This window comes from Microchirus variegatus (assembly GCF_963457635.1).
Source record: "Microchirus variegatus genome assembly, chromosome: 1".
Lineage (NCBI taxonomy): Eukaryota > Metazoa > Chordata > Actinopteri > Pleuronectiformes > Soleidae > Microchirus > Microchirus variegatus.
This window is the reverse complement of record NC_139802.1, coordinates 22,636,009-22,658,123: the sequence shown is the minus strand read 5'-3', so window position 1 is coordinate 22,658,123 and position 22,115 is coordinate 22,636,009. Positions and strand designations below refer to the sequence as shown.

The 22,115-nt window shown below is 38.1% G+C and overlaps 1 protein-coding gene across 1 annotated transcript in view; it reads left to right on the top strand.

Annotated features, from left to right (window-relative positions):
* znf385d (zinc finger protein 385D) overlaps window positions 1-22,115 on the top strand; it is a gene marked incomplete at its 5' end in the record, with an annotated part of 127,914 nt that overhangs the window by 19,968 nt on the left and 85,831 nt on the right. Inside the window, one exon of the mRNA XM_083894509.1 lies at window positions 15,503-15,645. Coding sequence (XP_083750635.1) covers window positions 15,503-15,645 — 143 coding nt within the window. The remainder of the gene's footprint in view (window positions 1-15,502; window positions 15,646-22,115) is intronic.

Genomic DNA, 22,115 nt, shown 5'->3' with positions numbered 1-22,115 from the left:
CGATTGACACCGTTGTCATTGTTTGTGGTTTGTCTACACCAGGGGTCTCAAACTCACAACTGTTCACAATATTGCATCATGATATCACACGTCTACTTAATAATACTATTTATGATGCAAAAATTAATGTATTAATATCAAAAACAGACATTTATTTTTATATTACATAAATAATAGTGTGGACAATTGTTATTAAAATTCGTACCAGGAGCCGTTTCGGCCACTGCCATTCGTGGCTTAGGCCCTAACAAGTGTATTTATATATGTAATTGAATGTTGTATGTGATACATTTAATAATGGGATAATTATGACAAAATGTCTTATTATTACTGATATAAAAAACATTGCTAGCAAACATATATTATAGTCTATCACCTCGCTGGCAGCTGTGCCTCAGCTACACATTGTGAAAGGCGATGAGGTCGTGGGCCATGTTTTCATTATAAAATGATATCAAGTGGGGAGCCGCATGTAATCGATTACATGGCCGAACCTAGGCCGCCAGTTTGAGACCCCTGGTCTACACTGTTGTTTACGAATCTTTTACTTGGGGACATTTTTTATTTAGTTCTTGGACTGCAGACAATTTTAGAACCTTGCCCTTGCACTTTATGACTATTTCTTAGAAAAGGTTGACTTTCAGATAAATACTTGTTTGGTATCTTGATCACTGCTTGCAAAAAAAAACATTACGAGACACTGGTTGCTTCCTGATCCCCCCACAATACGTAAAATAATGGTTGTCTCTTTTTAATCTGATATATTATCTTTTAATTGATCCCGTGTACATATTTAACATATCACATCTTTCAAATTTGATAGCGAATCAAAGGTTTTAACACTTTAAATGTCGCAGCGTGAAGTCTTCCTTCATGTTGTGTGCATCACAAGTTGAGAAATGTCGAGCTAGCCAAGCGTCACTTGTCAAATCACGTTATATACAAATTCACTGACAGGCACTATCCAAATCACCTTTATTCACTTATCCGGAACCCTACACTATCTCCCCAATGTGTTTTTTTTGGTGGACAAAATGTACCCAACAATCACATTAGCATCACATTAGCAACTGTAGGAGTAGCAACAGTGGAGTTAGCATCACACACTCTGCTCTGCTAACCCCTGATAGCTAATTTCAACACCAAGCACCAAGTGCTGTCCCAAATTATATTAAATGTAGGTTCATGGCTAACGGCTAGGCTAATAGCTGGATGATGATTATTGCATTAGGGCCAAAAATGAGACACATAAGCTGTTCACTTGCTAATACGAGTGAATGCGGTTTATAGTTGAAAATAACCAGTTGAAATTTGGTATTAAAATGTTTTTTGACCAGTGGGAATGAAACAAAACGGTGGGTTAAAAAAAGAAGAAGAAAAGAACATGTTTTAAATGTTCCCAGAATTCACATCTCGTCTCAGTTCCACTTCATTAAATTTCTTGTAAAGGCGGGAAGAAAACACCCCGGGTTCAACATGTCAACTGACTCGTGTTAATTTGATTAATTAAAATTTAGTTTAGAAAAAAAATGAGCCTTAAGGAAAACTGCAAACTGATTATGTTTAAAACTGCATTAATACCTTTTTAATTTTAACCTCGTTAAATTAAAAGAGAAGTAGAAGAAGCTGAGAATATTTACAACCTCATGAAGACGATATGACAGATTTTTGACACGTGACATAAACTGTTCTCACATCTTGAACACATTAGCATGAATGGGAGTCGTGTCACCGCTGACATCTTGAATGAAAATGTGATATTTTCCCTGGTTTCTTTTCATTTGATGTTTGCAGTTGCAGTTTTGTTTCCCCTCGCAACCCTTTGTAGTTGAAAACCAATGCCTGCTGCTGTTTCCTGCAGTCGGGTGATTTTTCTTTCTTTTTTCCTTCCACTGGGTTCAACATAACAACCTCTCACATCAAATACTTTCATTTTGTCAGTAATATAAAAATATTGATTATTGCACTTTTATTGCCTCATTTTGAGGCCGTGTTTGGTTTTAATTTCACTGTAAGACATCTATCAAGGCGCAAAAAAGTCTACATTACCATAGAAACACTGCAAACAGAGCACAAGTTCACAGCCGCTGATAATAATCCATAATCACATGTAATTTTATGACATCAATTATCAAGATTTAACTAATTAATCAGACAATTTACCATGATTAATCATGCATTATCATATAGCTTTTCATCTTTAAATCTCAAGCTTGTAACAATTGAAGTTAAATGTAAAATCAGTGAATTAATGTCGGTTCAGTGTGTAAGAATTAGTGACATCTAATGGTGAGACTGTGAACGCTAAACTACGGTGGCCTTCACGTACCAGAAAGGATGTAGGTTTGCGACGCTTCTTATTCAAAACATAAACACATGTTCCGGACAGGTTTGTCCATTAGGGTTGCCGTAGATACAGTGCAAGATGGCTGCCTCTTTAAAGCAAGGCCCTTGCCTACAGTACTACACAGTAAGCATACAAACATGTATATGTGTAGTATATTACATTTCTACCACTAAATGGAAATATGATTCTGTCAACGTGCATCAGGGCAAATGGATCATTTCCTGAATTTCAAAAATTCATTAAAATTATTCCTTAGGGGTTTTGCAAATATGTTGAAGATATCCTTGTTCAGGGCGATGCCGACTATGATGCTGGTAAATTTCTAGTCATTCCGAGATACTTTTTGTTTTTGAGACTAAAGTCAGCTCACTGTCAAAGTGCATCAGGGCAAATGGATCATTTCCTGAATTTCATTGGACTGGATTCATCAGATTAAAGTAAGTAAAATGTCTTTTATATTTTTTGGGGGTTGTTATTACAATGTGTAGAGCATGTACATATTTAGTTATTGTGGAATAGATGCATCAAATTTCAATTAGAGCTTGTTACATATTTGTTGTAATTTTACAACACTGGGTCTTCATGGTAGTCAAAATAAAAGGTTTGTTGCAGTGGACACAAACAGGTTGTATTCACTCCACAACACCACTGTCTGAAACAGAGGATTTTCTTTATACATGAACAGTATACATTACATACATTATACCCTTGTGTTGTGTTCTGGTCAAATCTGACTGATTTAAAAGTTTTATGTCTAAAAAAATATATAGTTAAAGCGGAGAGTGGTCCTGTTGCACGTATATGTTAGTTATGGAGGTCTACTTACATACATCTTCTTCTGCGGTTCAATGTACGCAACCGGATGTGCCCGGACTAGTGCCCGGAGCAGGACGATCTGCTGTTCAGGAGAACCGGTGTTTACGTAACCGGACCGGGTTTTTTCAGAGATCTCGCTGAGCCCGAGATTACAATAAAACACAGCGTTCTCAGCAGTGGCTGAACTGTTTGTTTCTAAACTTGAGGGCTTCTTAAACAAGGTAAGGACGCAGATACACACAAAAAAAACAGCATTAATTTGAACTTCTGGTCTAGGTCTGCTTTAATTTGATCAGACTGAGCTAAAATCCCATGTCTTTGTCCAGTAAGAGGATATCAACAGACAATTCAGTTCTGGGAAAGGTGTAAATTTTCCTGAATGTGGGGTGTGGATGTAAGTGGGGGTTTGCATGTTTTTCTTTTAGTATGATAAGTAGAGACCATAGGCTCAGACAATTACATTTACATTTAGGGCATTTAGCAGATGCTTTAGTCCAAAGTGACTTACAATCAGCAGACAGTATTGTCTGCCTTGAAAACATTTCTACCCAGAGCACTTGGTCCACCACCCTATCTATTCCTTCAGGTTATGTACTACAATATAAAAAGCATATTTATACATGTTAATTCATTGCTTTTTTTCCCAGAATGCCACCAGCAAGGAGAGAGCCACGATACAGTGTGCAGGATGTGATTGATATCATCCAAACTGGAGAGAGTGAAGTTGAGATGGAACGCAATGACACTGATGAGAGTGATGAAGACTCAGATGAAGATGTCTGTCAACAAGTGGACAAAGAAAACCAACCACCAATGGACTGTCCAGCTGATCATTACGTGGACATCGAGCCAAAAACACACAAACACATCATGCACAGTGACAGGTGTCGCTGGCCGAAGAAATATTTCATCAGTCACAACACTGATTTTTCTGGTCTGGATTTCATCTTCAGGCAAAGAGAGTCCAGCAACACAGACAGTGACATCATGAAGCTCTGAATGCTCAGAAGAGACCATCCAAGAGATGTGAACACCTGCTATTGGATGAACACAAGGACATGAAGACAGGGAGAGGATGCTGCAATAAAGGATTCACCAACACACAATGCAGCAAGTGTAATGTTCACCTTTGCTTTTCAGAGGACAAGAACTGTTTTTAGGACTTTCACTAACAATGAAAGTTTGTCATGAAAAGAAAAAAGGAATGAAGAAGTTGCTCAGAAAAACTAAAGTTTTATCCTGTTTATTTAGTTATTTATTTTTAATAAATGATTTCATAAAAATATGACTAATGTGTGATTATTTTTAATGTTATATACATTTATGGAGCTAAGTAAGCAATCAACCCTGCAAATAAACCCTTAGTTGTTCTGAATTGTTGTTCAGACAAAGTGAGTACAAATACAGAAATTCAAAGAAGTTTCTCTAAAAACGTACATAAACATTTTTTTTCAAAAATCTCTTTGATTTCTACATCAAATGCCTCCTATAACAACATCTGAAAGGTCAAATAATTTTTTTAAAGGTTTTTCTTAATTTGGGTCTTACAGGGTTAAGAGGTTTGCAAATATTTTTGACGGATGCTTGTACAGGGTGATGCCGACTATTATGATGGTGAATTTCAAGTCATTCTGAGATACTCTTTTTTTTTCTTTTTTAAGAAATCAGATCAGTGTCAAAGTGTCATTTCCTGAATTTCAAAAATTTATTAAAATTATTCCTTAAGACACACAGACGCAACTTGCTTTATATAGATATTATTGTTAGCATCCATCTTTAGCCACATTTGTGGCGTCCAGTGTATGTAGTTGAATGGAGATTGACGTCAACCTCAGGCTAGCCATTGTTAGCAGTGCTGGTCAATAACAAAGCTTTACATGGCGGAGCAACTTGTCTACAGTTAAAAATAAAACAATACTACGTGTACTATGACTAATTTACTGCTAAACAAAATCCTGAACTCAAACTATGTGAGGTCTCCAAGTTAAAAATCAGAGCTCATGTGGCGTTCCCTTTGCAAGAAAATTCCGAGTTCTGAATACATATGGAATGCAGCATTAAGTAGTGGCTTCTTCTTCTCGTAAATATTTTAAATGAAGTGCACAGATTAATCTGTTCATTTTGAGAACATTTAATTATTTTTAAAGTGTTAGCAGTTTTGTGTTTGTTGTTCTTAAAGACCCAAATGAATAGTTTCTGTGTGGCCTCGAGTTATAAAAAGAAGAGAGGGGAGAAAAAAAACCACACGGTGGTTCAGTTTTTACATAGATCAACATTTTATAACCGCAGACACTTCCATATCTGACATTCAGCAGCCACATCGTTGCTGTCAGTGGGTATGTGACAAGCTCAGTGTGAGAGTCCAGATTTGGCCACAAGGCTTCATTCACCACATTAGCAAACTGACACTGGGGAGATTGTATAAAAGAGGCCCATTCAATGGTGTTCTATTGATTTTTTTGGCTCTAACTTTCCTTCCTTCATTATTTGCTTTTGTTTTAATCATCTTCTTAAATAGAACTGATTAAATTTGACCCTGACCGCTGAGGACAAAACTGTAAATTCTCCCTTTTCTGTACACTTTCCCCCAGACTGTCCTCAGAGTCCCACTCGTTATTTTAATGACTATCTCCGCTGACCTTTCGATGTGGCGTGACACTCCTGGATTCAGAGACAACCGTGTTGACGCTCTGTTCACCCGAGGTTCTGCCGCTGCAGTCAGAAATTAGAAGCTGACGACCAAACCAAAGTCAAGTTAAATATTGACACTTGATAATTACGGATTCTCTGCCTGATCCTGCTGTCATTTTAGAGTGTGAGAGTCGTGGGGCTGGAGTTTAGCCTCAGCTTTAGCAACTCATTTTCTAGCTCTGCCTTTTATTTTGTTGGGTTGCTGCCGGTGACAGATGATCAGACTCAGGAGAGTTGAAACACTAACCTCTGCTGCGCTGCTCTGGGCTGGAATGTGTCTTTTTGTGTTTGGGCATGTTGGCAAGATTAGGATCGCTGCGTTTCCTTTCACATCGACGGGGCAAACCACAATGAATGTACCCCTTTTTTATTTACACCTCAATCATTGTGAGGTTTAGGAAGAGCTCGAAGGCACGAGGAGGTTAAATCCTGTAGAAGAACTAATACGGGACACTTTATTTTCATTTATGTACCAGTTCATTGGCAGATCTGTGGAAAGACCATTCCTCACGTTGCAGAGTTCATCGTCATTAGTCCTTAAAGTTATCCTCGGCAGGTTTCCTCGAAGTTTTCATTCTTACAAGTAATTACGAGTCATTTTGTAATTGTCAAAGTGCAAAAAAAAACAAAAACGAGGACTCAGAGAGAGAGAGAGCACAGAGCCTCGACACGGTATTAATTGACAAAAAAACATTTTAGTTCAGCCGAGCAGAACAGGGCAAAGACAGACTGACACACTGGGGACAGAAGGAAAACAACAGAGACTGGGAACGTCGTAGATTTTCCATTAAGTCAAGTTATAGCTTGACTTAGCCGTCTACCACTGTCCATGTATCAGTATACAAACACTCGTGGGGAATCAATCGACGGCTGTTTGGTACCATGTCCAGCGCCGTTCTACGTCTTCCGACTGTTCACGAACTCCAAAAATATTTAATTCTTTACCTTCCCAAAGTAATAAAATCGGTCCATCCCTCAGTCCAAAATGCACCAGTCTGGATTGTACCATGTTTGTCCTCCTCTTGTCTTCTTTTACTGTGCACTGGATGGACGATATGGCCAAAAAATGGACGTAGATTTCTGGTTTCCTCCTTGAAGCTAATGGCTAATATGGCTAATAATAATATGGCTAATAATAAGCTAACATTTTCTATTCATTGTGCAACTCTTTTGATGAATAAAAGTGTGAATTTTAATGGAAAACACACAAAAATTGAATAGGTGACCGCAAACTTTTGAATGGTAGTGTACATCATCAGTAAATGTCTTATTTGAGGGCTAAATTCTCTCAGTTTGAGTTCTTGTTAAGAAGAACATATGAGTGGACACCAGTTTGATAGACACCTGGTGTTGTCCAATAGGAGCCTGGAGAATCTGGACTTCAATTAGCAAAGATTAAACGTGGTTCTGGCCATTCTTGTGGATCTCGAGGCTACAGAACCAGTGCTCAGACTCTTATGGTTGATGTCATGACTGGCTGCCACTTGGTCAAAGCTAAACAAGAAAAACTGTGGACTATGAGCAGAGTTTATAGGACAATTAGCGTCCCACTCGGCGTGTACTGTACATGCAGTAGTATTTAACCCCCACCCGTATTGTCTGGCTGTGTTAGTCTAATTTTTCTAATGTGATGTAAACGTCCAGGAAGAGACGAGGGTTAATGGGACACAGGTGAAAGCCATCAGACGATCACAGGAGCAGGAAAACTGGACCATTTTGGGAAGTTTTTCAAAACCAAAGACACACGTACGTAACCTCAGAAAAAGAAAAACAGCAAACAGACCCAAAGACAGAAAGACAAAAAACCCAAAACACAAGTCCATCAGTAATTAAAAACATGTACGTGCAACATGTGGTGTGCAACATGAATTCTATGTTCCTGGTATACGAAGAAGTCGCTGACCGCAAAGTATTTTTAACTCTACTCATTTCCTTTTTAAAAAATCAGGTTCAGATTTAGCTGAATTAGCGTCATGGACCCACAGAGTAGATGGATCCAGATGGATTTAGACTTGGTGCCTTATATTTTTCTGTCCAAAGCAAAACCAAAACCGAGCCCAGCCCGACGTGACAGGCATTTTGGGTTTTATATTCAAACCAGACCCAAGTTAGACACATTTATTTCCTCAGCCAGGCTAAAGTCAGTTATCTTGTAAGCTAACAACACATTGTTAGCTTGTCAAAAATCCTGTCAGAACCTAACGTTATTCAGCTTTTACAGATGTGCTCACATAGGAGATCCACTATCCGCCCTCTTCACTGCAAAAACAGGACTGGTAGAAATATCTGTTATCGAAGTGATCTAGATTTTCTGCCACTGGAGTAAATTTAGCTTGGGCTAGAATTCTGAAAATAAGCTCGTAAAGCCAACAAGTTTAAGGCTGTAATGAGCCAGAAACTACAGTAGACAAAACAGGCTACAATTTAAGAAAGTTTTGTTTTTCCCAAATAATTAAGAGGTTGACTTGAAGAAAAATTAGCAGATTAGCAACAAATTAGCACCTCAGAATTAAACCCAGTTTTATTAGACTAAACTTGAGAAATTGTAAATTTTTTGTAAAATTAGACACCTTTACTAGAATTTTACAAGTTGAATATAAGACGATCAGTGATTCCTTGAAGACAACAACTACTACTATAACTTGAAAATATCGATTTGGTGACATATCATTGTCCTTCTTCCCTCTTCGCACAATACGATACTTGATATTTTAATTTGTAAATTAAGACGTTCTAAAGAGTTTACAGCTTGATAATGGTGGAGAATAAATAAAGAAATCCTGCACTTTTAACTTCTCACATTGACTTCTTTTTGTTTTCTTCAGTTAAACAGACATCGTCATGTATTTCGCTGTATAATTGTCTCACGATACATTGATATATCGTGATATCATTGGTATCGTGGACCATGGTGAGGTATTCTGGGATTCCCAAGCCTAACTCAGAGGCTCCTGATAGTTCTTTGTTGATGACACAGTACTGTTTATACCACAAGTAAAGGTCATGCTTGAATTTCAATTTGAATTGAATTCGTATGTGTATTTGATCTAACTCTTGAAATAATGAACCTAAAGTGTGTTTATGAATGGAATTGGATGCAAACCGCTGTTGTTGTTTTTTTAGCTTGTTACTCGTAATTAAAACTGAATGTTGATGTTATTAGTCGTCAAAGAGAAAGTCCTCTCTCTATTTAACTCATCTTCTACTCGGAACCTTTCTAGAATGAGGAGCAGTGTCACAGTACCTTTCTTAATGTCACCCCAACCTGACAACCTTTCCCTTACAAGCTAAGTTCCCTTTCTAGTTTCCAGTTTTTACCTCATAATATTTGAAGACCTTCAAATCTTCTATGTCGAAGTTCAACTCTAGAGATACTTGACGGGGGAATCTAATGGCCAAGTGTCATGGAATTGGGCTTGTAACCTGAGGGCCAATGGTTGAAGTTCCTGGTACAGGTCACTGAGAAGGAGAGTTATAAAATGATTTCCTGGAAGCTTATGTTGATGTTTTCATTAGTATTCTATTATCCTAAAAGCACATATTTACACGAGCTTAAGCAGAAGCTGCAGGGACAATGGCGTCACTCTGCGTTAGACGAGTCTCCGTCTGTTTCTGACCTTTTTTACATCTAATGGAGAATTTGCATAGTGTTGTTTCCACACTGCGTCTCTGTGCCAGACAACAAGCTTTTATTGTCATTATTTTTTATTTTTTTAATGTGTCCAGTGATGGAACAAATGATGTGCGTGTGCAGACGATGACTCACACTTCATCTCCGGTTTGTTGTTATTTTATTTTTTACAGTACACATATTTAAATGAGCTTCAACAGGACCAGTGAAACTATATTAAAACACACTATTTTGTGTATATTTATGATGATATATGTTCATATTTATTCACATCCATTTTTTTGCACATTTCAGTATTTTATAGTTTTTAAAAAAATAAGTATGATAATTGTTTTTCTTCTTCTTGTTCCATTTATGTATTTAATAACATCTTGATTTGCACATTAATTAAATTAATGTCCCGTATGTTTACAACTTACTCAGTAATAAAACATTACTTAAAGGTGAAGTAAGTAGTTTATAGTGCCATCTAGAGGAGAGGCTGAAATTTACAACAAAGAACTGCTCCTCTGCTCACCCCCTCCCCTCCCTTCCCTGAGCGCTACTATATCCTCAGCCGGTCAAATGTCGTCCTCGTCGTCTTTCTCCGTGTCAGCAGATGAGGTTTGTGAGGTGAGGGAGAGGGCGAGCTACCGCGGCCGTAGCAGACGAAGCGGAGAGAGTGGAGGCGGGACTTCCTGCTACAAGTAAAGAGACGCTTGATTTGTTCTCTCGCGTGTGTCTATACAGAAGATTGTGGCCATAAATGGTTACTACATTCAAATTCAAAATACCGAGGTCTTTTAGGTTTTGTTTTTTGACGTAACTGGCAACCCGTGGTTGCTCGGCAGCTGAGACTCTATTGACTGTAATGATTGGTAGACGGCGGTAGGTGGCGCCACATGCCAAAACATGATTTCAAAACATAAACATGATTTGCAGTCTGCAAAATGTTTTTTTAATGCAAATATTTTGTCTGTACTGTTGTTGTTGGTGAGTTCAGTTTGTTATATGAACATTATTCCTGAGTCTCTGTGACATATTAGGAGGATTTTATGGCAAGATGCTTTAGATGTATTACATAATGCACCTTTAATTCTAATTTATAGGACTTTTTAATTGTACATTTTTCTTTCAATTTCATGAGACTTTTTTTTACACAACAATAGAAGAACACAAGCTTCAACGTGTATTATTATTATTATTATTATTGTTATAATATATAATTTTATTGCATATTATAGTATTATATAGTTTTAAAATATATATCTATCTATCTATATATATAAACAAATTAATTAATTTGCTTAAATTCTTATTGTTTATTTTATGCCACTTGTTTTGTGCCAAAACACAGTCAAATGTCCTGTATTTGATTAGTTGATTCTATTTTACAGTACATTTTTAATTGTATTGTATTTATATAGACTTTTTTACAACGATAAAACCACAACAGCATCATCGTTACCAGCAAAAATTATATTAAATACACCATTTTCTTATCTTTTCTTTATTATATATTCATAATGTTTTTTTTTCTCAACTTAATTTGCTTTCATTTTTCCTGTTGTGTCTTTAATAACTTTGTCAAATTTCCTTTATATTTGGCTGTAAAACACATTGTGACACAGTGATGCTGATTCATAAGAATACATTTAAAATAGTCGAGTACCAAACAAGGTCACAGAGTACATCTGCATGTTTTTTAATCACATTGTTATTTCTGCGACAGTGAGGAGACCAGAAGGCTTCTTCTTCTTCTTCTTCTTTCTTTCTTTTTTCTGTTTCCTTCTGCACAACAAGCTTTTATTGTGATTCCTCATCCAGCGATGGAACAAATTAACTGAGAAGAGAAACCTCACAGACTCCAGCTGTGGTCAAATGTCAGATCTCATCTCTTCTTGTTGTTTTTTTGTATTTTATCTTATTTATTTCTTTTTTTAAATGATGGCTGTAGAAACCATAATCTTCTCGGGGAAAATCCAAAACAAGCAAACAACAAACACAGGTCACAGCGAGTCATATATCGTTATTGTTGCTGTCATTAAAGACGCAAAAGGAAGGAAGGACACTGAATATTTCTGTAATGAGGGAATAATTGCACACGGTTCCTTTTTTGTGTCACAACACGTCGACGCGGCAACACTTACAAATATTTGACTGACGCGACGCCATCTTGGCAATTTAATGAACTGTCCTAATAAGCCTCTTCACCTTAGTTTTTCTTCACTTTGTTAACTTTGTTTTTATCTGTTTATTCACAAGGATTCTGATTAACTTTGTCTTTATAGGTGTGGGTTAGATGTGTTTAGAGTCATTTTAATTTTCTTTTATTCAAAGTCCAAAGACTGTAGAAAGTAGGCTGGGTTTGAAGTGTCAGTTTATTGCACATCATGTTTTACATAGTTTTGAGTAGCCACTGCCAAAAGGCCCACAGTGCTGTGTGAGTGAGAGGGGGAGTGGCTACAGTAGAGCCGCGGAAGCCAATGTGTGCTTCTTTTACCGACATATTTAACAATATCTTTTGCATTACTTATCCAAACAACATCAAACTTGGCACTGCACTTACTCGTGCTCGTAGCAAGACACCTGTCAAATTTGACAGGTCTAACGTTACAGCACCACCTACAGTCCGGGCATATGTACTACAGTGGTTTGAGTCACTTTCCATGTGGACAGGGATATTTCCTGAAATGACGCCGTCTTTACAGGGATATTTTTGAAAATGGTGAAGGAGCAGCTTGTTTACGTTTCGTGTGGGCGTGGCCTGAGAAATTTTCTTTGCTAAATGTTGGTAATGTTTAATGTGACGTGAATTTCTAAGTCTTCTTAAATTGAATCCACAGTTCAGCATTGTTCTGTTCCGATTCTTGTGTCGTCCACCTCTAATTCATTGTCATTTTAATTTGTCTTCAGCTGCGTTGAAACGTTATAATGAGGCTCCTAAGACGAATCTTAAGGGTCACAGAGTCCAGTCGTCACGACGTGTTCATCACAGTGTTGTTTCTGCTTTAATAAGGCGCTAGAATCCTGACGTTTTCATTCCTTATTCACCCAAACATCGAACTGATTTTTGGTGTTCAGTGATGGAACAAATTATGTGCATGTGCAAAAAAAGATCCCTCGCAGACGTCAAGCACCAACGAGTCACATTTCATCTCCTGTCCTGTCAGCGGGAACAATCGCGACCATATCAAACAAATCCGCAATGTTTTTTGTCACTTCTCGGCGAGAAACTCGCCCGTCTTTACTGAACATGACGCAGCGACGAAAGTGGCGAATTTGAAGCGAGCGCTGACGTCAGCTGATGGGCTCGGGCGGACGACGCCGACAGAGAGGACACGGCTTTGTCTAAGTCAGGACCAGGACGCATCTCCACACAAGACACGGCATGTGTTCTTTTTCCAACAGATGGCAGCGCTCCGGTGACTGGAGGGAGAAGACAGAGCAAAGAGAAACAGAGGGGGAGGAGGAGGATGATGTATCTGTGGTTTTCCCCCTCTTTCTCCTCCGGTCTTCATGACTTCTTCTTCTTTTTATTTAGCCCTCGCTGCTGCCTGGGGACTGAAACGTGGCAAAAACCATATATTTTCTGTGACTCCGTACAGTGGGCTTGAGTTGATGCTGTGTCTTTGCCAGCTCTTCAGCGCTGGCTCACACTTCCACTGTTGTTAAAAATGCAGCGAGTGAAAAAGGATATAACATCCCTCTGGTTTTCATTATAGCTTTTGCAAAATGGCTTCTTTAAGTCCTAATGTTTTGGAAGACTGAGATTATATTTTGTGTGTGTGTGTGTGTGTGTGTGTGTGTGTATGTGTGTGTGTGTGTGGAAAACGGCCTTGTGCTGTGGTTTATGAAGCGCTGTGTTGGCGTGGCTCACTCACATGACAATAAAACTCAAGTATTTACTGTAGTTTTTCGTGGAAATGTGTGGGCCAGACCACGCTCTGCATGGACGGTGACTCAACATCTCACAAGGTGCTGTGTTCATGTGATGGTTCCAGTTCCTGCTGTTCCTGCTGTTTGTGACGGCAATTTTTCAGGGCGCGTGAGAGCATCATGTGTTTGGAGCGAGCGGACGTCACTACGGCGGTCGTCTGCGACGTCACTACAGCGGTCGTCTGCGCGTTATGCACCTAGTTCTCGACACACTTCCCGAGTGTCCAAAACGACGTTGGAATGGTGGAACTGTGAGGCTAAAAATAAAGATTAAATCATGAGGATTTCATTATCAAATCTCAGATTATCTATAAATGCAAGGAACGTCTGTCTGTCTGTCCGGCTTTTCTTTGCATAACTATCCAACAGGTGACTCACTCAGGATGCCAGTGTGTGCTGTGCCGACTCTGATGTTGTTTGGTTAAGAAATGCTGGAGATATTGGAAGTGAGAGAGAGAGAGAGAGAGAGAGAGAGAGAGAGAGAGAGAGAGAGAGAGAGAGAGAGAGAGAGAGAGAGAGATCGCTAAAAGGGTTGCTTCCACGCTCAGAATTGTCAGAATTCTGACTTTGATCTTACAACTTTTTCTCAGAATTCTGATTTTAGGCTTAAAGCATTCAGGCAATTTTCTTTCAGAATTCTAATCTCAGATTTTTCACAGAATTCACTTTAATCTCAGAATTCCAACCTTGTTTCGATAGAACTTTAATCTCAGAACTTTGTTTCCTTATGATTAAAATGTTTTCCCTCAGAATTCTGACTTTTGTTTCCCAGAATTCTAGCTTTTTCCTCAACGTTTTGTAATTTTGTAACAGAAAAAAGGTCACATGCAGCCTGATCGTCTTTTTCTTCTTCTAATATTGAATCTGTTAATCAGGGTTATTTTCCTTTATTTGAGGTTCATGTTGCTTCATATTGTTAACATTTGTGTTGCACTTGGGTGAAAGAAAGTGTGTCTGCAGGCACTTCTTTAAACACTGGCACTAATATAGAAGCTCTGGCTTAACAAATCCATCCCAGACACAAAAACATGACATGGTTACAGTTTATTTTCTCTGTACACAGACATGGTTCAGGTCACCAAATTCATGTTTTTATATAAATTTAACCTCAGAGCCACTGTTTCTCAATCCTGGTCCTGCATGTTTTTACATGTTTTCCCTGCTCCGTCACAGCTGATCCAAACAAACGGTCAGATCATTAACAAGCTCTGCATAGGCCTGATGATAACGACCTCTTTATTTGACTCAGCTGTGATGGAACCAGGAAAACATCTAAAAACATGCAGGACAGAACTGTGTGAGCTGATTCTTCTTTAGAGAGAGGATTATTGACAAATCATTGTTCAAAATTTCAAATAATCAATCAGAATAAAGGCTGTTAACATGGGGTTCCTAGCTAGGTACCTGATAGATAGATAGATAGATAGATAGATAGATAGATAGATAGATAGATAGATAGATAGATAGATAGATAGATAGATAGATAGATAGATAGATAGATAGATTGTGTAAACAGAAGAACATAACTAGTTAATGCATAGAGAGGCTAGAGAGCTAGATAGATGATAACAAAGATAGCTAGATAGAAAGCAAATAGAAAGCAGAAGAAAGAAAGCTAGAGCCCTAGCTACGTACCTAGTTCGATAGCAAGATAGCTGCAAAGAAAGAAAGCTAGTTGGCTAGAGAGCTCACTAGATAGATAGATAGATAGATAGATAGATAGATAGATAGATAGATAGATAGATAGATAGATAGATAGATAGATAGATAGATAGATAGATAGATAGATAGATAGATAGATAGATAGATAGATAGATAGATAGAAGAAATTTGAGATTTCTAATTTCTAACAACAATTCAAATTTTAGCTTATCTAAACTAAACAAGTTCCTCAGAAAATGAGGTTCTGCCTCATTAGGACCAGGCTTTGGTCTTTATTTGGACGACTGCTCCTGACAAGGTCAGTGTTTATGCCAGACAGAAACAACAAAAAATCCTGTACTTGCACATAAAATGGAGGATTTTGGCAGCATCGTTGTTGTTGTTGGGTTGATGACGTCGTCTCACTCTGTCTCTGTTTTTCTGTCTCCCTCCTGCAGGGACCACATGTCAGAATGGCCTCCTGCCTACTCTGGTGCGTCCCACTCTGCCCGCCGTCCAGACGTCTCTGGGCCTGAAGCAGTTCCTCCCGTTTCCCCTGGACACGGCGTCGACCATCAGCCTCTTTCCAGGATTCAACGCGGTGAGTCCCGTCCTCCTTGTGTTTGTAACAACGCTGTTTGACTTAAGTCTTTCTGAGGAGACGTGAGACAGTATTCAACCTTTTTTTCTGCTTCATTTGGTCAATGCAATGCTAATTTTGATATGTTTACGTATCTATACAAGACATACATTTTCTCTGAAGTCATCATGATTAATCTAGCACTTTGATTGGTCTGTAAAATATCAGTAAATGTTATTTGTTGTTTTTCATACAGTTCACAGTTCAGACAATTAATTTGTAATGGATTGATAATCTAGCACTGCTGTGTTTCTATAATGTTACGGTTATTTATTGATTTGTTGGTTTTACTTTTTTGTTGGTTATTACATCTGTTTAGGTTGTCTTTTACTTATTTTTTTATAATTAAATAATTTGCATCACTTTTTTCCCCTTTACGTTTTCCCTTTAAATGTTAAATGTTCTCTTATATAGATACAATCTAATAAAGAAAAACGTATTTCTGTTTTCTACCTGTTTATGATCTGCAGTCCATTTTTAAAACCCTGTTTCCTTTTATTGTCAACGATACCTGGTGTATTTGTTTGGCTTTTTATGTCTTTCTATGGAGAATATTTGAAATAAATTGCATAACAATTTGCTGTAACACAAATAATCAGGCGCTAAAATTCAACTAGAAATTTAGAAACCAAGTCTCCTGATATTATTTTACACCAATTACGTGTATTTTACATCAATATTTGATATCATAATATTTTATTATGTCATGATATTAATACATTCAATTATTGTCATGCAGATTTATTATATTGTAATTACAGATGAAACCTTTATGTTTTAAATGCTTTATAAAGGAATTGCAGAGGCTGTGATGAGCATATATGTTTGTCTTCTAATGCAAACGTGAATTTTCCAACGTTCCTTTTGCCAAATCTGTGACAGATTGAGCGTATTTGGTTCGTCACAACCACATCATTTATAATTTGAGTGGCGGTGTTTGCGGTGTGTGTGTTTTTAGTTTTGCAGAATTTTCAAGATCGATGGTGTATTCAGTTTTGTGTCGGTGATTTACTGACAGCTCTGTCTTTAGGCTCTGAAAAAGCAAAACTCATAAACCCGGAGCAGGTTATTTCTCGTTTGAGGAATTTGGCCGCGGAGCACAATCCATGTCCTTGTTCACATTCACATCTGTTTCCTTTTTAAACTCAAACATAGTTACCATAGAAAATGTTCAGTGTTGTACGCACACAACAGTGTGTAACTCGCACTTGTTGTCCTGTGATTAATTCCTGCTTCCACAGAGATACAGAGATACTGTTGTGCGAAAAAAATACAAATAAAACCAGGTCAAATATCAGAGCGCTCAGTGTGAATAAAGGCGCAGAGCGAACGTTGAACATTTGCAGCGACAAAAACTCAGACAGAGCAAATTCTCTGTGGGATCTTCTGCCTCCTCAGATGAGGCAGGGCTTTAAATGTGTCATCCCGACGTCCCGCAGTGGAGATTCAGCTTGACTGCGAGCTCGTGAATCGCTCTGTCTCTTTGTACGACACTGAAATCATAATTTCAGTACGAGCTGCAGGAATACTGTGTAATATATGTGTTGTTGACAAAGAGCTGCTGCAGCTATGAATGATTTTAAAATGTTTCTCTGGCATTTTGCTGTTTTCGTTCTCCTGCAGATAGATATATTTCTAATTTCAATGTAAATGATATTCAGTTTCATTTTGGGTTAAAGAGCTTCTACATACTCGTGTATTAACCATCGCAGAAATATAAACGAGGCTAGAGAGCTAGCTAGATGACAACAAAGAGAGCAAGTTAGAAAACGAAAGAAAGCTAGCTAGGTACCTAGCTAGATAGCGAGATAACTTCAAAGATAGATAGATAGATAGATAGATAGATAGATAGATAGTTAGATAGATAGATAGATAGATAGATAGATAGATAGATAGATAGATAGATAGATAGATAGATAGATAGATAGATAGATAGATAGATAGATAGATAGATAGATAGATAGAATCTTAGATGGTCTTGTCAACAGTTAGCTACACCCCATGTTAACCCCCTCAAAAATGACTGCAAAACCATGGAATAACAACAATAGTAATACAACAACTATAAAAATAATTGCTGTAGTATTGACATTACACATTCATTGTGTCTGCTATGACTTTCTTGCTATTGATTACTGAATCAATAACGAACAAAACAGAACTAAATAACAAGTGGTTTACACAACTTGAGATGCTTCCTTTCTTCCTTCCTGAACATATTTAATCTCATAAAGATCATCAGGACATCAGAGTTGAACTGGTCTTCTGAATATTGTCACGATTCCATCTCTTCTGGTGAACACAGTTCCTTGATCATGGCGTTGAGTCTGGTCACCTTCCTTTAGTGAGGTCAGTTGTGGTTTTTGTGGACAAGAGGACATGTGTTGGGTTGGTGTCAGAGGCCGAGGCTCCTCAAGCTCATTATGGAGAAGCGTGAGTGGTCGTGAATTTATTGTAGCGACCTTCTGTTTTTGCTCGTGAAGATGTCAGTTCTTCAAAGCTCAGCGAACGTCACCTTTCTCAAACATGTCGAGTTCAGGCTCTTTGAGGGTCCTCTTCCAAAGCTTCCTGAGATCTTCATCATCTCGCTTGAAAGCGAGGCCTCGTCTTCGATATAAATCTCTAAAATGCCAGGAGGAAGTTCTTCTGTTGACAGGTCCAACACTAACTCCAGGTGTAGTGCACAGGTCACAGCACATGTGAGCAATGTTATATACGCGTTTGTTCTTCACCGCCACTTAGTGGGTAACACAATAAAGTGATGAATGATATGTAACCTTTTTTTTTTAACCACAATAACCAACACTGGAGGTGTGATATGTGGTAACAATCATGTGGTAAACAACCTCTGTAATGTCTGAATAATTTCCTCGTCATAACAACAAGCACAGACGTGTTGAGTTGTAAAAGTGGAAACTGGAGAAATTCAGGGTCCGGATCGAGTTTGTCTGAAGGAAAGCAGACAACAAAAGAAGGAAAATAGTCACAAAAATACAGTTTTCACAAAGTTCAGGGAGGATGAAGATGATTTATTTACCTCTTTACAACATTTATGTGATATTTGTCTTTGGCTGAGATTTTAAAATAATGTGAAAAAATAGGAAGTCACCGGATGATGATAATTCATTCCTGAGTTGTTATTGTTATTGTGTTATTTTCATGTTTGAAATTATTAATTCTTTCATTCATCTACTGCCCTTCCTCTTGCTGTTCCCCATGTCATCATATTAGAACTGAAAGCATAAATTAGTATTGATGTGTTGGTAAAAAATTAAAATAACAGATAGTAGATACGTCTATAACTTTATGAACATCATGATACTCAGTTCCGCCAGAATTTAGTTAGATTTTATGGGTGTAAAATTGTCCCAAAAATTTTCTTCTGCAAAGATAACTCTCACTTTCTATATCTGGCAGTTATTAAACCGTTTAGGAATTACGGTACTGAGAAACTGACGTCTCAAAAGTGTGACGCGCTGGTGAATCTCGTCTGTCATAGGACGTTGGTCGTTCTGCGGAAGTCCTGGGGTTCTACCGTAATGACAAGTCAATGGGCAAAATTAAAGCTCTGTTTCTCTGTTATCCCGCCGTCCATATCCTCCACATGAGGGTTGAGAGGCGAAAGATAAGATCGCAAGTCCATCGTTTTTTAATTTTCTTGATATCACAAACAGTCTACACTCTTAGAAATAAGGATTCCAAAACGGTCCTTCTACATGTCTGAGGTTCTACCTATCAATCAATCAACCAATCAATCAATCAATCAATCAACCAATCAATCAATCAATCAATCAATCAATCAATCAATCAATCTTTATTTGTATAGCCCACAGTTTACAAAACATAGTTTGTCTCACGGGACTTCACAGGGTTGGTTACATCCTCTGTCCTTAGACCTTCGACCAGGGTAAGGAAAAACTACCTAGAACCATTTGCTTCTGAAAAACCCTTTCCCGAAGAAAGGGTTTTTCAAGGGTTCTTGGTAACACTAATGGTTCCAGTAAAAAACATTTTGATCCAGAGAACCCTTTAAAACCCCTTTCCTGAATAAAGGGTTCTTGGTAGAACCTTCTACCTGGAGCCAAAAAGGGTTCTCCTATGAGGACAAGCCGAAGAACCTTCTATGGTTCTACTTTTATGGTTAGCACTTTTATTTCTAAGAGTGTAGGAGTTATGTAATCATGTAGTAATGATCTGGTAAACGAGAAGGGTTAAACTCTACCTTTTTCTTGTGTTATTTATTCACAGTTATTTATAAAAAAGCCTTAGTCGTGCGTTCAAACTCGGCGTAATTCCCCTTTGCGATGATGTGGTGTCGCGTTTCAGAGGACAAACTCTTTAATCGGCTGTTAACAGCTTCTCTGGAGTGCAACAGTAGAACGTGGCTCCACGGACAGACGGCGCTTATTGGATTTCTGCAGTAGCTTTTTCAAACGCAGCCACTCACACCGCGTGCACTCTCCACGGCTCATGTGTGCTCTCGTATGGATCTATTGATTTTTTTTTCCCCTCTTTCTCTTTTTGAAAGTGCAGAGTAATTATGAGGAAATATGTGGGCCCCGCACATATCGAATCAGCGAGGTCATCAAAAAAGCAGGATGGCGGTGGAAATACAAAAGGGAGAGCCAGGCGAATGAAAGCCTAAAAGTTTTATGTTTTCTTTTTTTTTAAATCGCAGTGTCTTATTTTGAATTACGGGGGATAGCTCAATTTAAAATCTGGAACCAGACCTTGAAATATGGAGCGCAGCTGGATAAGAAAAGATGTATGCACATGAAAGGGTAAAGCTGAACGATAACATTCAGGCTTTTCATTAAAAGTGCGTCACTTTTCTCGCCTCGTATAATCTCCATTTAAGTGACTCGACTGCAGATAATGAGTAATAAACTCTCCGAATCCTCCCAACGACGGGAGGCTGAAACTTTTTTAACGCACCTTTTCTCACTCAATCTCAAACTTTCCTAACAGCCTCTGATTTCCTTCATCTCGGGCACAGTCGATACCAGAGGCTTCACAAAAAAAAGGAGTTCACAGAGAAGTGAGCTTGCTTCGTTCTGCCGAGCCGACGACAGCGAGCACTAGATTTTTTCCAAGTCGGGTTGTCAAAGTCAGAGGCAGCGATGAAGGAGACTTTTTTAGGGGTTTGTTTGTAGAACTTATCAGGAATTTTCTTTTTATGAAGGTGTCTCACGGAGAGAGACAGAGGGGAAAGATGAAGTGATTCCTATCAATTATCTAAACCGTAGCGTTCTGCCGCGATCGAGTTTGTCCTGTCGTAGTTTCATAAATTTCATGAAACAAAAATATATGACACTAAAAACACACAGAATAATAAGGTCTTTAGTTCGTGTTTACTCTTGTTTCATAGCTGTTATCCATGAATGCTCCTAGCTTCGTTTTTTCAGGTGAAAAGAAACAATACATCTTTTGGCTTTTAGCATACAGTAGCTACTAGCTATCAATGTTTTTAGCTTCATATTTTGCAGTGATGCTAATTCCGTCATTATCCCTGGCACATGATGAAGAAACGAGATGTTTCATCCAGTCATATCACATTTCTCAAATCCTTCTGAACATTAGCAAAGCTTTTAGCATGAATGTTTTCCAGTGATGTTAATTCTGGCAACACTGAAAAATGCACGTACATCTTCCGGCTGTTAGCATGAAATTTTGCCAGAAATGTTTCTGGCAAAAGTTTTAACAACTTGGGACAGCATTCAGTATTTTTTTTTCTGTTCACTTGCTGTTGAGTTGAGGGATGCAAGTAGACAGTAATAATCAATCTAACATTGTCTCTGAGCTCCATTTTTGTTGTACAGGTGATACATGAGTAAAAAAAAACAGCAGCGTAGAACAACCACTAACTATGTGAATGATATTAATCATCTTTTTAGCAGGTTAACCTGAGGTAAAAGATCTTGAGTATTTGCTAATTATAGTGTTGAAGCTTGAGTGTTTTGCTTGTTTGTTCCTGCACAGTGGCAGCCTTATGCTAGCTGGATATGACGCTATTACATGCTTATTGTATGATCACACCAAAGTCACTGCAAAGACTCGCAGGTAGGTACACATACACAACTGAAGTTATTCCAAATCAGTACTTCAGTAAATCACTTTTAGCACTTTGTACAGAAGCTATTCATTTTTATTTCATTCAAGTTTTGCTGATGAAGAAAGGAAATGACAAAAAACAGAGGGAAAATCTATATGAATACAAAGGAGTCCAAATATGAAGCTGCACAAATATGAAATATTCAATAGGACGTGTGTTTGATGTAAGGCATGTAAAAACAAACAAACGCGTTAAATAAAGTATTCCCACCTTTACACATGAGCGATGTGGCTTCACTCATGCAGTTTATTAGAGGCTGCAGCAGATCTGAGAATAATTGTGCACAGAAACCAAACAGCTGTTCGATTGAGAGTGGCAG